At 39.1% G+C, this 18,236-nt stretch overlaps 1 protein-coding gene across 1 annotated transcript; it reads right to left on the bottom strand.

Moving 5' to 3' along the window:
- Positions 1-9,146: 9,146 nt before the first annotated feature.
- Rheb (Ras homolog enriched in brain) lies at positions 9,147-17,967 on the bottom strand. Its single transcript, XM_022078620.2, has 5 exons — positions 17,738-17,967; positions 17,558-17,629; positions 16,336-16,543; positions 13,804-13,933; positions 9,147-10,142 (listed from the first exon to the last, which is right to left on the bottom strand). The coding sequence occupies exons 1-5, from the start codon at positions 17,784-17,786 to the stop codon at positions 10,053-10,055; spliced, it is 549 nt and encodes a 182-aa protein (XP_021934312.1). The 5' UTR covers positions 17,787-17,967; the 3' UTR covers positions 9,147-10,052.
- Positions 17,968-18,236: the final 269 nt, after the last annotated feature.

Here is an 18,236-nt window from a genome sequence, read left to right on the forward strand (position 1 = left end):
AGTGAATTCTCAAGACTTGGGACAAGAACTTCTCAAGACTTGGGACAAGAACTTCTCAACACTTGGGACAAGTGAGTTCTCAAGGCTTGGGAAAGTGACTTCTCAAGACTTGGGACACGCACTTCTCAATACTTGGGACACGCACTTCTCAAGACTTGGACAAGTGACTTCTCAAGACTTGGGACAAGTGACTTCTCAAGACTTGTGACACGCACTTTTCAAGGCTTGGGACACGCACATCTCAATACTTGGGACACGCACTTCTCAAGACTTGGGACAGTCACTTCTCAAGACTTGGGAAACGCACTTCTCAAGACTTGGGACAAGTGACTTCTCAAGACTTGAGACAAGTGACTTCTCAAGACTTGGGACAAGAACTTCTCAAGACTTGGGACAAGAACTTCTCAACACTTGGGACAAGTGAGTTCTCAAGGCTTGGGAAAAGTGACTTCTCAAGACTTGGGACACGCACTTCTCAATACTTGGGACACGCACTTCTCAAGACTTGGGACAAGTGACTTCTCAAGACTTGGGACGAGTGACTTCTCAAGACTTGGGACAAGAATTACTCAAGACTTTGGACAAGAACTTCTCAAGACTTGGGTCAACAACTTCTCAAGACTTGGGACAAGAACTTCTCAAGACTTGGGACATGTGACTTCTCAAGACTTGGGACGAGTGTTTTCTCTAGACTTGGCACAAGAATTTCTAAAGACTTGGGACAAGAACTTCTCAAGAATTGGGACAAGAACTTCTCAAGACTTGGGACAAGTGACTTCTCAAGACTTGGGACAAGAACTTCTCAAGACTTGGGACAAGAACTTCTCAAGACTTGGGATATGTGACTTCTCAAGACTTGGGACAAGAACTTCTCAAGTCTTGGGACGAGTGAATTCTCAAGACTTGGGAAGAGTGACTTCTCAAGACTTGGGACGAGTGACTTCTCAAGACTTGGCACAAGAACTTCTCAAGCCTTGGGACAAGAACTTCTTAAGACTTGGGACAAGAACTTCTCAAGACTGGGACAAGTGTCTTCTCAAGACTTAGGACAAGAACTTCTCAAGACTTGGGACGAGTGACTTCTCAAGACTTGGGACGAGTGACTTCTCAAGACTTGGTACAAGTGACTTCTCAAGACTTGGGGCAAGTGACTTCTCAAGACTTGGGACAAGTGACTTCTCAAGACTTGGGACTCGCACTTTTCAAGACTTGGGACACTCACTTCTCAAGACTTGGGACAAGTGAATTCTCAAGAGTTGGGACAAGTGACTTCTCAAGACTTGGCACACGCACTTCTCAAGACTTGGGACAAGTGACTTCTCAAGACTTGCGACAAGTGACTTCTCCAGACTTGGGACACTCACTTCTCAAGACTTGGGACAAGTGACTTCTCAAGACTTGGGACAAGTGACTTCTCAAGACTTGGGACACGTACTTCTAAGACTTGGGACACGTACTTCTCAAGACTTGGAACAAATGACTTCTCAATACTTGGGACACGTACTTCTCAACACTTGGGACAATTGACTTCTCAAGACTTTAAGACAAATGACTTCTCAAGACTTGAGACACGCACTTCTCAATACTTTTGACACGCACTGCTCAAGACTTGGGACAAGTGACTTCTCAAGACTGGGGACACGCACTTCTCAAGACTTGGGACACGCTCTTCTCAAGACTTGGGACAAGTGACTTCTCAAGACTTGGGACAAGTGACTTCTCAAGACTTGGGACTCGCACTTCTGAAGACTTGGGACACGCACTTCTCAATACTTTTGACACGCACTGGTCAAGACTTGGGACAAGTGACTTCTCAAGACTTGCGACAAGTGACTTCTCCAGACTAGGGACACGCACTTCTCAAGACTTGGGACAAGTGACTTCTCAAGACTTGGGACAAGTGACTTCTCAAGACTTGGGACACGTACTTCTCAAGACTTGGGACACGCACTTCTCAAGACTTGGGACAAGTGACTTCTCAAGACTTGGGACAATTGACTTCTCAAGACTTGGTACAAGTGACTTCTCAAGACTTGGTACAAGTGACTTCTCAAGACTTGGGACACGCACTTCTCAATACTTTTGACACGCACTTCTCAAGACTTGGGACAAGTGACTTCTCAAGACTTGGGACTTGCACTTTTCAAGACTTGGGACACTCACTTCTCAAGACTTGGGACAAGTGACTTCTCAAGAATTGGGTTAGGTCACTTCTCAATACTTAGGACAGGTGACATCTCAAGACTTGGGTCAGGTGACTTCTGAGGGCTTTGACATGTGACTTCTCAATACTTGGGACATGTGACTTCTCAATACTTGGGACATGTGACTTCTCAAGACTTTGGACAGGTGACTTCCCAAGAGTTGGGACAGGTGACTTCTCAGGACTTGGGACTTCTGACTTCTCAAGACTTGAGACAGGTGACTTCTCAAGACTTGGGACAAGTGACTTCTCAAGACTTGGAACAGGTGACTTCTCAAGACTTGGGACATGTGACTTCTCAAGACTTGGGACAGGTGAATTCTCAAGACTTTAAACAGGTGACTTCTCAAGACTTGGGACAGGTGACTTCTCAAGACTTGGGACAAGTGACTGATCAAAACTTGAGACAGATGAGTTCTCCAGCCTTGGGACAGGTGACTTCTCATGACTTGGAACAGGTGACTTCTCAAGAATTGGGACAGCTGACTTCTCAATACTTGGGACAAGTGACTTCTCAAGACTTGGGACAGGTGATTTCTCAAGACTTGGTACAGGTGAGTTCTCAAGACTTGGTACAAGTGAGTTCTCAAGACTTGGGACAGATGACTTGTGAAGTCTTGGGACAGGTGACTTCTCATGACTTAGGACAATTGACTTCTCAAGACTTGGTACAGGTGACTTCTAAAGACTTGGGACAAATGACATCTCAAGACTTGGGACAGGTGACTTCTCAGGACATGGGACCAGTGACTTCTCAAGACTTGGTCCAGGTGACTTCTCAAGACATGGGACACGTGACTTCTCAAGACTTGGGTTCCTCGTCTCTCCTACCCTATCTACATGCAAAACACGGACAGCCTCCTGTATCTCGCTATCCAGAGACTAGGTGGCCCATAATAAATCATGAATCTCGTGATGACACAATTAGTAATACTTACTTCAGTTTCCGTCCAACTCACTAATCGATCTAATATGCTGTCCTACATCGTGAAATTCAAGTTTCGATAATACATGAAACTGTGCATAATGCTTGTATTAATTTAATTTAAGTAGGGCCCGCTTTAACCTCTTCTAGATACTGCGCGTATCCATTGTTAATTAAGAGAAGAGCTTTCTGAATTTGGTTCAGTTAAAAGCTCAAGTAAGTCTGAGTTCCTTTAAAATGAAAGCCATTTGCATGGAGAGATTCTATTTACTAACCTCAGTTAAAACAGCACAGCAGTCAACTAGCCCTTACGATTTGTGGTACTGAATAACACTGTAAAGTGCTGCATCAAAAATTTTCGGGTTTTTTGCGCTTTTCAGACAATTTCCAGCATTTCTTGATTTTTCGAAAATTTTCGAATTTTCAAAATTTCTTTCAAAATTCTCCCCACCTAATGCCTTGAAGAATCGGTCTCTGTGGGACTGCCTCTTATGTACTGTCTCTGACGAACGCGGTCGTTGACTCACACGGCCTCCGACGTGCAGCCTCTGAAAAGCCAAGTTGCAGCAGACACAGATCGAGACGGTCGGCCACACACAGCGAGGCCACTTGACGAAGACACCGAGGCAGTCAGCTACCGCGTGAGATAGAGACCGAGTCCGGCAGAGACAATCGGTGGCATTCACCGAGGCTGGCATGCATCTCATGGGTAGTGATTTGATAAAATTTTGAAAATTTGCGAAAAATCAAAAAATGCTAGAAAATGACTGAAAAGCGCACATAACATAAATTTTTTGAAAAATTCGAAAAAAAAATTTAATGTAAACATTTTCGGTTTTTTGCGCTTTTCAGACAATTTCCAGCATTTTTCAATTTTTCGAAAATTTTCGAATTTTTCAAAATTTGTATCAAAATTCTCCCCACCTAATGCCTTGAAGTAAAGAGTGTCTGTCGAACTGCTTATGTACTGTCTCTGACGAACGCGGTCGTTGCCTCACACGGTCTCTGACGTGCAACCTATTAAAAGCCAAGGTGCAGCAGTAAGTCACAGATCGAGACGGGCGGCCACACACAGCGAGGCCACATGACGAAGACACCGAGGCTGTCAGCTACCGCGTGAGATAGAGACCGAGTCCGGCAGAGACAATCGGTGGCATTCACCGAGGCTGGCATGCATCTCATGGGTAGTGATTTGATAAAATTTCAAAAATTTGCGAAAAATCAAAAAGTGATAGAAAATGACTGAAAAGCGCACATAACATAAAATTTTTGAAAAATTCGAAAAAAAAAATTGAATGTGAAAATTTTCAAAAATTGTCGGTTTTGTGCGCTTTTCAGACAATTTCCAGCATTTTTTTATTTTTCGACGATTTTCGAATTTTTCCAAATTTCTTTCAAAATTCTCCCCACCTTGAAGTACCGGTGTCTGTCGAATTGCTTCTTATGTACACACACAGCGAGGCCACTTGACGAAGATAACGAGGCAGTCAGCAACCGCGTAAGATAGAGACCGAGTCCGGCAGAGACAGGCGGTGGCTTTCACCAAGGCTGGCATGCATCTCATGGGTAGTGATTTGATAAAATTTTGAAAATTTCAAACATTTGCGAAAAATCAAAAAAATTTGAATGTGAAAATTTTCAAAAATTTTCGGTTTTGTGCGCTTTTCAGACAATTTCCAGAATTTTTTTTATTTTTCGACAATTTTCGAATTTTTCAAAATTTCTTTCAAAATTCTCCCCACCTTGAAGTACCGGTGTCTGTCGAATTGCTTCTTATGTACTGTCTCTGATGAACGCGGTCGTTGCCTCACACGGTCTCTGACATGCGACCTATTAAAAGCCAAGGTGCAGCAGACGGTCGGCCACACAGCGAGTCCTGCAGAGGCCACTTGACATAGACACCGAGGCAGTCAGCAACCGCGTGAGATAGAGACCGAGTCGGGCAGAGACAGGCGGTGGCTTTCACCAAGGCTGGCATGCATCTCATGGGTAGCGTATTGATAAAATGTTGAAAATTTTCAAAATTTGCGAAAAATCAAAAACTGCTGGAAATTGTCTGAAAAGCGCACAAAACCCAAAAATTTTGAAAAATTTGAAAAAATTTTGAATGTGAAAATTTTCGGTTTTGTGCGCTTTTCAAACCATTTCCAGCATTTTTCGAAAAATTTTGAATTTTCAAAATTTCTTTCAAAATTCTCCCCACCTGATGCCTTGAAGAACCGGTCTCTGTCGGACTGTCTCTTATGTACTGTCTCTGACGAACGCGGTCGTTGCCTCACATGGCCTCTGACGTATTTATTTATTTTATTTATTAAGTGTTCTGTCTTATGACAGGTCCATTGCTCTGCCCAAACAGAGCTCTCCAGTTGTCCCTATTCTTGGCTTCTCGCTTTAATTCCTGGAACGTCATCTTCTTTCCTTGTTTAAGGTCGTCGGTTAGCTGTATCAGTCTTCTTCCCAGTCATCGCTTTCCTTTAACCTGGCCTTCAATGATATCACTCAGTAACCCATTCCTTCTCATAATATGTCCCAGCCAGTTAGCTTTCCTTCGTGTAATCGCCTGCAGAATGTTTCTTTGCTCGTTGACTCTCCTCAATACTTCTTCGTTGGTCACTCGATCCGTCCACCTGATCTTCTCTATTCTTCTCCAACACCACATTTCAAAACTCTCCAGGTATTTCTGTTCCTTCTTCCTGAGTGTCCAAGTCTCTGCTCCATACAGCGCGACACTCCATACGTAACACTTCACTAGTTTCTTCTTCATCTCCAAGCCCAACTTGCTAGTGAGAAGTATCCTCTTCTTGACGAAAGCTGCCTTGGCCATGGCTATCCTTGCTTTTACTTCCTTGGTGCATACAACGTCCGTCGTGACTATGCTTCCCAAGTACTTGAAATGCTCCACATTCTCCATCTGTTGGTTTCCAATTACAACGTTCAATGGTTCTGCTCTCGGTGCTATCCTCATTACCTTTGATTTTCCAATGTTGATTTCCATTCCATACTCTCTACCTGTTTCCACTAACTTGTCCATCATGTTCTGTAATTCCTCCTCTTCCTTCGCCAATACTACTAAGTCGTCTGCATACTTTACAGTCTTTATCACTCTTCCTCCAATTTTGAAGTCTCCTGTTCCCTCCAGAGCTTCCTTGGCAAGCCATTCCCCGTACAGGTTAAAAAGAATTGGTGATAAGCAGCATCCCTGTCTTACACCTCTACCTATCTCAACGCTGTTGGTGTCTCCTGAGTCCAGTCTCACTTTGACTTTTTGCTGCATGTACAGGTTTTTGATTAGTCTTCTATCTCTCCAATCAATTCCAATTCTCTGTAGGATCCTCATTAATTTCTTCCATTTTACTCGATCGAAAGCCTTCTTCCAGTCGATGAAGCAGGCACATACTTCTTCCTTGACATCGAGAACTCTCTCTGAAATTATTCTCATAACTCCGATGGCATCTCTGGTTCCTCTTCCTCTCCTGAATCCAAATTGGTCGTCTCCCATCACTTCCTCTATCTTCTTTTCTAGTCTTTTAGTCAGTATTCTAGTCATTATCTTCGCCGCATGTGAGATTAGGCTGATGGTCCTGTAATCGCCGCACTTCTTGGAATTCTTTTTCTTCTGTAATGGAATCATTGTTACTTCCAGAAAGTCCTTGGGCCACTCACCGGAGATGTATATCTTGTTAGCGAGTCTAGTAAGAACCTTCACTCCTTTCTCTCCAAGTTCTTTCAATAAGTCCAATGGGATTTCATCATCTCCCATAGCTTTTCTTCTTCTCATATCCTTTATGGCCCTCTCTACCTCGCTCTTCAGTATCTCTGGACCTTTGTCAACCTCCTCTACTTCTTCTTCTGGCTCCAATTCCATCTCCTTCTCATCCAGTCGATTGGCCTTGTCATAGAGCTCTTCAATATAATTTTCCCACACAGCTTTAACTTCATTCTGGTCACTGACTATCTTTCCTGATGGGTCTTCTATTTCCTGTGTTCGAATTCCTTTGTTCTCTTTCCATCCTAGTTCTTTCGCCTTTGCATACATCAAATCGTATCTTCCAATTCTCTGGAGTGTCATTATCTCATCACATACTTCGTTGATGTAATCTTCTCTCGCCTCGTCTGTTTCTCTACTCAGTTCGTTGTTCAGTCTTCGATATTTCTGTCTTCCCTCTTCAATGTTGATATTCTTCCATCTCCTCCTCTCATCCATCTTATCGAGCATAGCCTGTGTAATCCATGCCTTCCTTGGTACCCTTTTCATCCTACCAACCTTTTCTTCTAATGCCACTGTTAGGCACTTCTTGACATTTGTCCATTCCTCTTCAACGCTTTTGCCTTCACTTTCACTTAATTTTCCTTCCAATTCTGCTCTTACTTCATCTCGCGTGCTCTTCAGGTTGTCCGCTGATGGCACTGTTGTCACATCCTTTATGCTATTCCTAAATCGTTGCTTCACTAAGATATAGTCTATCTGGTATCTGCTCCTGTCTCCTGGGCTTTTCCACGTATACAATCTCCTGTGATGCTTCTTGAACCAGGTGTTGGTGATTACCAGTCCATTTCTTTGGCAGAAGTCAACCATCATGTCCCCTCTCCTATTCCTCTGACGTGCAGCCTCTAAAAAGCCTAAGTGCAGCAGAGAGCACTAAGTCAGAGATCGAGACGGGCAGAGACGGTCGGCTACACACCGAGTCCTGCAGAGCCCACTTGACGAAGACACCGAGGCAGTCAGCAACCGCGTGAGATAGAGGACGAGTCCGGCAGAGACAGGCGGTGGCATTCACCGAGGCTGGCAAGCATCTCATGGGTTGTTTTCATAAAAAGTTGAAAATTTTCAAAATTTGCGAAAAATAAAAACTCTGGAAATTGTGTGAAACGCGCACAAAACCCAACATTTTTTAAAAATTCAAAAAAAAATTGAATGTGAAAATTTTAAACAAATTTCGGTTTTGTGCGATTTCAGACCATTTCCAGCATTTTCTGATTTTTCGAAAATTTTCGGATTTTTCAAAATATCTTTCAGAATTCTCCCCACCTGATGCCTTGAAGGACCGGTCTCTGTCGGACTGTCTCTTGTGTACTATCTCTGACGAACGTGTTCGTTGCCTCACAAGGCCTCTGACTTGCAGCCTCTGAAAAGCGAAGGTGTGGCAGACACCACGTCAGGCAGAGATCGAATAAGTATCTACACCACCCAGTTTTTTCCCGGCCCAGTCTTACCGGTCGCGTTCTCTGTCGAACACAGCTTCTGCCGGTGTGGGTGACTGGTGGATCGGCTTTCAAAATCCGAAGAATTTTCGAAATTTAGAAAATTTTCACAAATTTCAAAATGTTCGGAAATGTCATAAAAACGCTAATTAAAAATTTCCGAGATTTTTTAATTTTTCGAAAGTTTTGAAAAACTTCAAAATATTTTTCAAAATTCTCCCATCACTGTATCTGCTGGACCATGTCTGCCTGACCGTTTCTCTGCTGGTCTGACATATCGGGTCTAAGCCTGACCCGGTCACTACCCGACCCTTTGTCTGCCTGTCCATCCCCAGAGCCCAGCCTGGTCATAAAGTTACAAGCAGGAATTTTTCTCCTTATTTGCAAGTTACTCCTTTGCACAGTACATGTTTAAAGTGATTTTGTTACTTCTTATGTGTTTCTTCTTGTTTATTATTCTGGAGGGTCTAAAGAAACCAATTTGGAGACTTTTGACATAGTCTGTTTTCACCAGGCAAAAATCCAAAATCATGTTTTTAAAGTATGAATTATTGCTAACCTAGATCAAGACATTTAGTATTTTCTCACCTGAGCTGGAAATGGGTACCTCTATACACATTGTTGGTCTCTTATTGGTTTATATTCTTTATTGTACAACACAATCTGTGCTCACAAGTAGAAGTAAGCTGTAGACATGCTAGCAGAACCACATTTCTGTACTATATATATGCAAAATATACTTCCCCATGCGGCACTATGGTTACATCTAGTGCTAACAATGTTGTGTATTTGAATGCTAAAAATAAACCAAATCACTAGAAAAGAAAGATTATGCTGTATTACAATTTTCAATCCCATTCATACATACATATTCACAAAGCCAGGTATTTTGAAATCAAACTAATTTCAAAATAAACGCTACCACTTTACATACAGGATTATATACAATAACCATAAACATATTTAAAATACAAACTCATAATATGGTAATCACTGTTAATATAAGCCTATTTTCCTTATTATGTATTCTTTCCAACTGTTTCTTCCCCCAAAAAATTATGAAGTGTGTTATATAGGATAAATAATACTTCAGTATGATACAATTATTAAGGTGTATATCAGTCATTTCTGTTCTAAACCCATCCTCACAGGTACAGATACTTTACTATTTACTTGTAACTAATGTAAATTAAGCTTAAACAGCTTCCAAATTATATAAATGAATAAGCTTACAGTGTGAAAATAAGTATCCAGAAAGAGTCAATGAATACATAAAAATCATGAGATAATAACAATTTAAAATTTTTGTTTTGCATATTCTGTACCAATTCATATATGTAAATACTTTTCATATTAGCTTAATCTCTCAAAAGCTTTGAAAAACACATTCCTATTTGGTGTTAATAGTTTCTGTTTTATAAAACAGCATTCCCTTAGGTGTGCAAAGCAGCTTTACCTAATGCAAAAAGCAGATTGTCTACTTTGAGAAATCATATTTTTGATGCTATGATGTAGTTAATGACAAATGCCAGATACTTCTAGATTCACTTATGTACATAAGACTAAATGGATACAGTTAGGGGCATCAATTTCGGGCATACTTCTGTAACAAATCACATAAAATGACCCCACTATTATTTCTTATACTGCCATCTGATTAATTTATGTGGAAGTGTAGCTTGCTCATGCTTACATCCTAGCCAGCAGGTTGTGTGTTTCTGCTCATGAAATGACACAATTGCTTTTCTCTTGGACATCACCATTTGCTTTTTCAATCTCAAGTAATGCTGTATGAAAGATGTCTGCCACAGACTGAAAAAGAAATCATGAACATGTGTGCAGTATGTTCATGCAAGTTTTTATTTCAGCAGACAGGCCTGTTTAAAGACAAAATATTTTTACATAAAGGTCACTGGTTTTTGTAAAATGCTTAGACTCCTCCTCATGGCAGTACAAATTTCCATGTAATGTCATGTATTCAAACACACTCTGACCCACAGTGTAGTAGTGTCAATATACTGTAGCACCATGATCTGACTGCCATGATCGCTACTCTCCCCACCTTTTTCACCCTCATTCTCCCCATACTCTTCTCACTTTTGTTGCAGCATTGACATTTTCTGTCTAACATGTGCTGGAAGTGCAGTTCATAAGCATTACCTTGAGCCACTCTCCATTATCTTAGTCAACATTTTTTTAAGTTTCTCACAGCACATATCACTTAAAAAATTTCAGATTTGCTTATTCCTTTGTTAGGAAAACCTTTCAAATCATGATCTTTCGCAAATGTTGTAACTCCTTGGTTCATAGACAAAAACTTTACAGCAATAAGGCTATCATCACAAGTCTGTACATTCTTTCTCAGATGATAAGGGGCACTGTATAGCATCAACTCTGTTTTCTGTGGTAATCCTCTTTCAGGGAATCCTAAACTCCTGAAGCTAAATGCTCGTAGAACCCAATTTCAACAACTTCACTATCCATCTATGCGCCTGGCTGGTTCTCATAATGGACAGGAATGAAATTTGCTTTGGTATCCTCGAACAATCACAGTTCTTTGGCTTCTGCAATCACTACAAATTTCAGTTTGTGATTTTTAGATGCATTTCCACAATACATGTCAGTAGAGTGTTCTTTAAAAGATTTAAGCCTGAAAGCACACTCTTCTCTTTTTTATTTGTTAGTAAGCCTTTCCAGAAACAAAAATCCAGACTTCATCATCATCATCATGAACTGTATATAGGGTTTAGACCATATGGCTTGTTCCTATGAAACCCAAGATAGAAGTTCTTGGTCCTTCCATCAAAGCTTCATCATCCCAGGTCTCTAGGTCATCGTGGTTGGTAATGGAATGCCAACTGTGCAAGCTGATTTCTGTCCGTGCATTGCAAATTGTCTTTCCAATTTTGTTCACATTTTTGTATTTCTTCAACTATCTGAAGTTTTTCTCTAAAATCAGCATTCCTCTGATGGTCCAGCCTGGTAAAACCTAATAGTGGTCTCAAAAAGTGCATCTGTGTTGCCTAAACGTTTTGAGTATCTCTTCCGTTTAAAATCTGATTTTGAGGTAATATTGTGTAAACACAATTTCATATCAACTGTAATTTGTTTGCCAAAATGTCTTCTAATAACACCATTCATCTTATTAAATTTCTGTAATCTGCTATCTATATCTTTTTGTGGTCTGAAAATGTACTTCCCAAGTATATAAAATCAGAAACTTGCTCTATTACTTCCTTTCCATTTTCACTCATATATTTCTTCTACACATTCCCATTGTTTTAGATTTTAAAGTGGAAATTTTCATATCATATTTGCATGCAATTTTGTTTAGCTGGTTTGCTGCAAATTGTAGTTCATCTTCAGACTTTGTTATTAGTACCTGATAATCTGCATACAGTATTGTTTGAATTACTCTATTTTCTGTTGAGTGAATTCCATTATTTATAGTTTGTTTCCATTCTTTAACTACTCTGTCAATATATATATTAAATAAAGACGGAGAAAGTCCACATCCTTGTCTTACCCAGTTATTGGTAATTATGGGTTCTGAGGTTTGTCCATTTAAATAATTAATATAAATTTTTGAATTTTGATTTCAGCTTCATATTGCTCTGATTAATTGTGACTGTACATTTTCTTCATTTAAAATCTGCCATAGTTTCTCCAGATTTCAATTGGCATAGGCTTTCTCATAGTCAATGAATAATATAAATGTTGGAAGGTTAAATTCTCTTCTTTTTTCAATAATTTGTTGAAGTGTAAATATGGCATCCATAGAGCTTCTTCCTTTCCTAGAACCATATTATTCTTCCCCTAAAAATGTGTCAATGACCAAATTCAATTTATTTCTAAGTATGTTTGCATACAATTTGGAAGCAGTTGATAGTAATGTGATACCTCTATAATGATCACATTTACTTTCAGGTCCATTTTTGTGTATATTGATAACCAAACCTGTTTCCCAGTCCTTTGGTATTTGAAGATACTGCCATATGTTATTAAAAAGTTCAAGTAATTTCTCCTTTAGCAACTGTCCTCCATATTTGAAGTTCTATATTTAAACCATCCAAGCCTCAGCTTTTCCTATTCTTTGCCTTTTTTAGACATCATTCAATTACCCCAACATTATGTTTTCTGTAATATCTACTGTTTCATTGTGACAATACACATCAGTAAAGTGTTCTCTAGAAGATTTAAGCCTGAGAGCACACTCCTCTTTTTCACTTGTAGTAAGCCTTTCCAAACAAAAAACTCAGACTTATTGGTGTTATATATTTAATCCAGTTGTAAGCATTCTGAAATTCAATGTGGAACACATCAGTTGATGGGCTGGGATATCTCAGTCAGTATAGTGACTAGCTACGGGCTGGATGACCGGGGTTCGATCCCCGACGGGGGCAGAGGATTTTTCCTCTAGCCTCTGCGTCCAGACCGGCTCTGAGGCCCACCCAGCCTCCTCTCCAATGGGTACCGGGGTCCTTTCCCCGGGGGTAAAGCCGGCCGGGGCGTGATGCTGACCACTCATCCCCATCTAGTGCCGGGGTCAAGGAAGAGAGGAGCTATACCTCCACTCATCCCAAAATGCCTACATGGCATATAGTTTACTTTACTTTATTTACACATCAGTTGCAGCATCATCGGCACACAGTCTCATGAATACCATATCATTGCCTGAATCCAGTCAGCCATCCAATGGGAAAACTGTACTCCCCTTCCAATAGCAAAGCTTCATGAAAAATTTAATTTCTTTACACAAAAACCAATGTTCCTTCTGCTCAATTCTGGCTGAACCTCTACAGAGCAACACCAACCTCTTTACACATGGAATTTTTCATACACTTGAATCTGGAAGGTCCAGCGCTACAATTACAGTCCCTTACAAATTCCACTACATGCATTTTGTTGTTCTTTATGTCATGTATGGTTTGTACCCACATTCCTCAATCTATGGCTAATTTTGTTGCTGATTCCCTGTTCTCAAACTTCTCATCAACCTTGATTTGTTCATCCTAACAGTATCTGGTAAACAGTACAAATTATGGAGCTCCTCATCACCTCTCTTAGGTTCAAATATTCTCCTAAGCACTCTGTTCTCAAACACATTCATTCTGTATTCTTCCTCTCAATGTGACAGACAAAGTTTCACATCCATACATAGAAACCGGTAAAATTATAGTCTTGTATACTTCAATTTTCATATTTTTAGATAGCAGACAGAAAGACAAAAATTCTGAGCTGCAGAGTACAAAACATTTCCTGATTTTAGGATGCTGTTAATTTCTTTGTAAATGAAACTCCACACAATTTTAAAAATTAATTTTCTTACAAAAACTTTGAAACAGCTTTAAAATGAATGTATGGAACTGGCAATACAAGCCAACAATTCTAAAATTCTGTACACATGAATACAGAAGAACTTTAGAATGTTAGTCAAGCAATCTGAAAGTGAAGAAAAATCTTTCAACCATACCTCATTCTGTTTAGCAGATGTCTCAAGAAAAGCTGCTTTCCAGGAGTCTGCTAATCGCTTTCCTTCCTCACTGCTGATCATCCGTTCCATATGGAGATCTGTTTTGTTGCCCACCAGAACAATTGGTACACTGCAAAATGTTGTATATTTTACACACTTCACTACATCACAATGAAAGAATATAAAAACTGAACACAGACCTGGATGACAATAACAAAACCAATTATTACAAGTTACTGAACTGCAAAACAATCTTATACAAACCAGGCATGTAAGAAAATCCAGTTTTATTCTTTAATTACTTGTTTAATAGTAGCAAGAAACATAATGCACCTTATATAAGATCTTAAGAGTCGCGATAAAGAATCAATATAAGAGCTGGCTCTGCTCCCACCTCTGTGTGAAAATACCTACTCTGTTTGGGTCCCACAGAAGAAGCTAACCCTAAGGCAATGTCCTACATGAGCGATAAGAAGCGAGCTGTGCGAGCTTCATAAGCAGCATGGGGTGTCATATGACATAAGGGAATCGCTTGTTGTGTCCTCAGTGAGAGACTGCAATAGAAGCACACGGTCTTTCTGTGCATGCACCTTCCCTGTACTGCACAGTCAGAGCTTATCTGCGCATGTGCCTTACTGGCCAGCGCAGCGACCTGCGCGAAAATATCAAAATATTTGATCTCGGAATCCTGCCGCTTTACTCTCTTGACTGATTCGCTGTAACCTAGGACAGTGCCATACAAACAGCCAGTTTGATATTTCCGCTTCACCCACGCAAATCGCACCGCTCGCATTTAATCGCTCACGTAGGACACCGGGTAAGCCAAGGATTGGATTGAACAGAGCCAGCTCCTGAAATGTAGCAGTTTCATTATTAGATTAATGAATGATGGATCAAGTTCAGAAAAACAATAATACTGAGTGCAATGTACCATCATTTCAACCCTTTACAGTTATACTGTTGAATCATAAGAGGATCCCCACAATTGTATAAAATGTAAAAAGGAAAAAAATTAAATCTTCATCTTCAAGTGAAGGAAATAGGTAAGATCAAATATATGGTGCACTGTTAAGCAATGTAATCAGAGTAACTGGACAATATTATGATTCATGACCACTTGAGAGAGATTCTGTAATTTTGCCAATTGAAATTTAAATGGCCTTCACTGACAAAAGGGTTATCATTTTTTCACAAACTGGATCCAAAACCTAAACCAAGGAAACTTTCAGCATATGAAGAAATGACTGATGATTAATTCATTTGACAGGAATGATTCAACTAGCAGTCAGCAAAAGACACTCCTGTTTAGGGATTAACCTGAACAAAACAGGAAAAGGTCTTCTTTATGGTTTCTACACAAATGACTTCTAACTTTATTTTCAGTGCATCACCATAGAATTTATCTTAAAATGAGTTTGATATGTGCACTGATAGCTATAAAAGTTCAGTACAGGAGATACACAGTAATTCCAAGATTTTGATTTTGTTACACTGACATTTAATTGCATCAAGGGTTCTCAGTTTCATAAAATAGAACTTTCAACAAATATTACTTCAGTGTTTATTGAATTTAAAATATTTTAGTTCCTCTACTATTGTCCAATGTATGTTATCCCATCATAGTATTTGTAATACGCTATTCCTGTAATATTTAATTTCTACTCCCTTGACATCACTGATACATTTTTCATACATCTGTTCTATCATCCCTCTATTTTCAACCATAATTCCATTCTCATTCCCTATATTCATCACCTAAACCATTCCAATTCTTCCCTAATTTGCTTTTCTCAATTTTTATACACCTTTGACCTAAATCTCAAATTATCACTTCATTATTTCTCCCTCTCCACCATTCTTGTCTGATTTAAACACATTATTTTACACATGATGGACCTGTACCAGACATTCTCACAAAAGGGATGTGAATTACTGCAACTTAGTACTTGCTGGTGTGACACATTCCTCCTCCAAAAGCTGCCCAAAAACATCAAAATGTGCCTTTTATGCACAAACTTAGTGATGTAGTAAATACAGTGAAGTCTTTAAATGTGGTGGGTCAGAAAACTCAATTTTTTTTAATTTCAGTATGCTGTAAGAAGCAAATTAAGTCTGAATAGCACCTCACATAGTTTTACACACTGTGAACACTGCATAATACCAGAAGTTATATTTTGTTTCATAATGGCAAATATAATATTTATTACTGGCAATTACCACGTATTGATATTATCAAAAATATTTGTTTCTTTTATTCTTTACCGAAACATGTTTCCATTATAATATGAAAAATGCTTTATACCAGCAATGTGGTTATTACTTTGTTGATCATTTATGAACTCACACTATACCTCCCTCAAGGTGCCACCTTAATGGTATTTATAAATCATTCCACAAACCAGTAATTATTTCAAACTTGCACCATAATAGAAATTGTTAATCATCATTGATCATAGTATATTCACTACCCCTTCAATATATTCAGATGTATGTTGTATGATATCTAGTAGCAAAAGATATATGCCTACTTACTGAACCTTCCCTGTCATGTCAAGCAATTTGTCATATATTATCTGTACAACTTCAAATGACTTTGATGAAGTAATTGAATAGACCAGGACATAACCATGTATATCCATTGAGTACTGAGCTGGAAATATCGAATATTCATCTTGCCCAGCTGTATCAACAAGCTTCAATTCATATTCTTGACTGTTAACTCGAGTAGACTTTGTAAATGCTACAAGTAAACACAAGAAGATTAGTGTCAGATAAAGAAATTTAAAAATAATACATGCCCCCTACAACAGAAGTTTCATACAAAACAAAGTCACATGAATAATACCTTTAACAACATCTGCCTAATATATCTGTATTAAATAAAAGCCAATATGGTGTTTATGGGCAGGTATGTTTGCTTGCAAAGATGAGATATTTAAATGGGCAAAATATTCAAATTATGTACTGTAGCTGTAAAAATTAATTTTATTGCAATATTTTGGTTTGCTTGATGCTGATTCATATAACCAATACCCATTAGCATTTTGCATGTTGAGGTCATGTTTATTAGGGATGGGCAGTTCATGAATGAGTCGTTCAAAAAGAACAAATCACTCCTGTGACCTGCGAACTATCTGCTCACTGAAGGAGAACAAGTCCTTCACCTCATGAACAATGTAGCACAAACCTCTCTCCCTGCTCATAGGAGTCATAAATAATTATGAAGAAGAAACAAAAATAGTAAACTTGTCAGTGAGTTGAGTCCACTGGGAAAACTATTCTTCACCAGGACTACCCTGATTTAAACCACACCTTTATCTTCAACTCCATAAAAATTTAGTTTTTATAGTATTACATCATGATTCACACAATAAAATTGTTTAGCAAGGTCAACATATTTCACTAACGTACATTTTATCATTAACAGCATATACAATTTCATCTATGGAATTCTACAAGACTGTCTGTTAACAGACTTTTCTAAATTCAAATTGTTCTTCTGTAAGGATACTGTTGAAGTTTAAGAAACCTTTTACATTCTTGTATAAATTTTTCTAACACATTCTAGGAAACGATGTTTGTTGAAATATTGAAAAGCTGTGGGAAGAAGGAGTTGACGCATAATTGACGGCACTTTGCCAGCACAATAAGGAAAAGCCAAATGTAGAAGAAAGTACCTCCGAAATACAAGTTCGGCGCATTATGGCTGAGTCAACTTGCTCGGAATGGTCAAGCTACAAGGAACAATACTCACTATTTTCTATTGTAGGATCATATGAGTCCACAAATTGTCCTTCAACGAACTGAATGCTCAGTGATGACTTTCCTGTAACACCAGAATTAGATATTTATGCTGAACGTGCATGAATGAAATTTACGCTACTAAACAATGGAGTTTATTGTACTAAACACGACCAGGTTATGTACAGCTCACCCACTGATCTATAGCCCATTATGGCAATTTTCCTTTGCTTAGGTGGCATTTTCACTTCACAGAACACGTTATTATACAAGATAAATAAAACATCCCCGTAGAAACTGTGAGTTGAGGTGTCGTATCTGCTGTCAACCTATAAATAAAACAAATAGATTTTCCAGATATAACAGAACGCGTAAAAACCTTTCGCAATAGACTTTGCAATGACATCGACAGATGGCGTTGGGCAGAGAACATTAAATAATACCAACATTACGGGGTGGTCATGTTCCGTCACCATCATCACAGATTAGTCATTTGATGCTATAAAACTAATTTATTCACTTCATCTTATCCACAAAGTTTTGACGTAAATACGTCTATACGGAAGGGTCATTCGGCAAAAAAGTGGAACGAAAATGTGTAAGATCCGTATCAACAAATAGACAACAATGGTTACCTAGGGAGCATTGTTGTTACCTAGGAAAACGTGTAAGATACATATCAACAATGTGTA

This window comes from Zootermopsis nevadensis, unplaced genomic scaffold (genome assembly GCF_977971745.1).
Source record: "Zootermopsis nevadensis isolate Lab colony 2312 unplaced genomic scaffold, Znev_1.0 Znev_ptg000013l, whole genome shotgun sequence".
Lineage (NCBI taxonomy): Eukaryota > Metazoa > Arthropoda > Insecta > Blattodea > Termopsidae > Zootermopsis > Zootermopsis nevadensis.

Bases quoted from the DNA above. Each gene is read 5' to 3' on its own strand.
- Rheb (XM_022078620.2), bottom strand. From the start codon at position 17,786: ATGCCACCTAAGCAAAGGAAAATTGCCATAATGGGCTATAGATCAGTG. The intron at 17,630-17,737 runs GTGAGCTGTACA...CTGGTGTTACAG, and splicing joins AATGGGCTATAGATCAGTGG to GAAAGTCATCACTGAGCATT. The intron at 13,934-16,335 runs GTAAGTAGGCAT...AACATTTTGCAG, and splicing joins GACATGACAGGGAAGGTTCA to TGTACCAATTGTTCTGGTGG.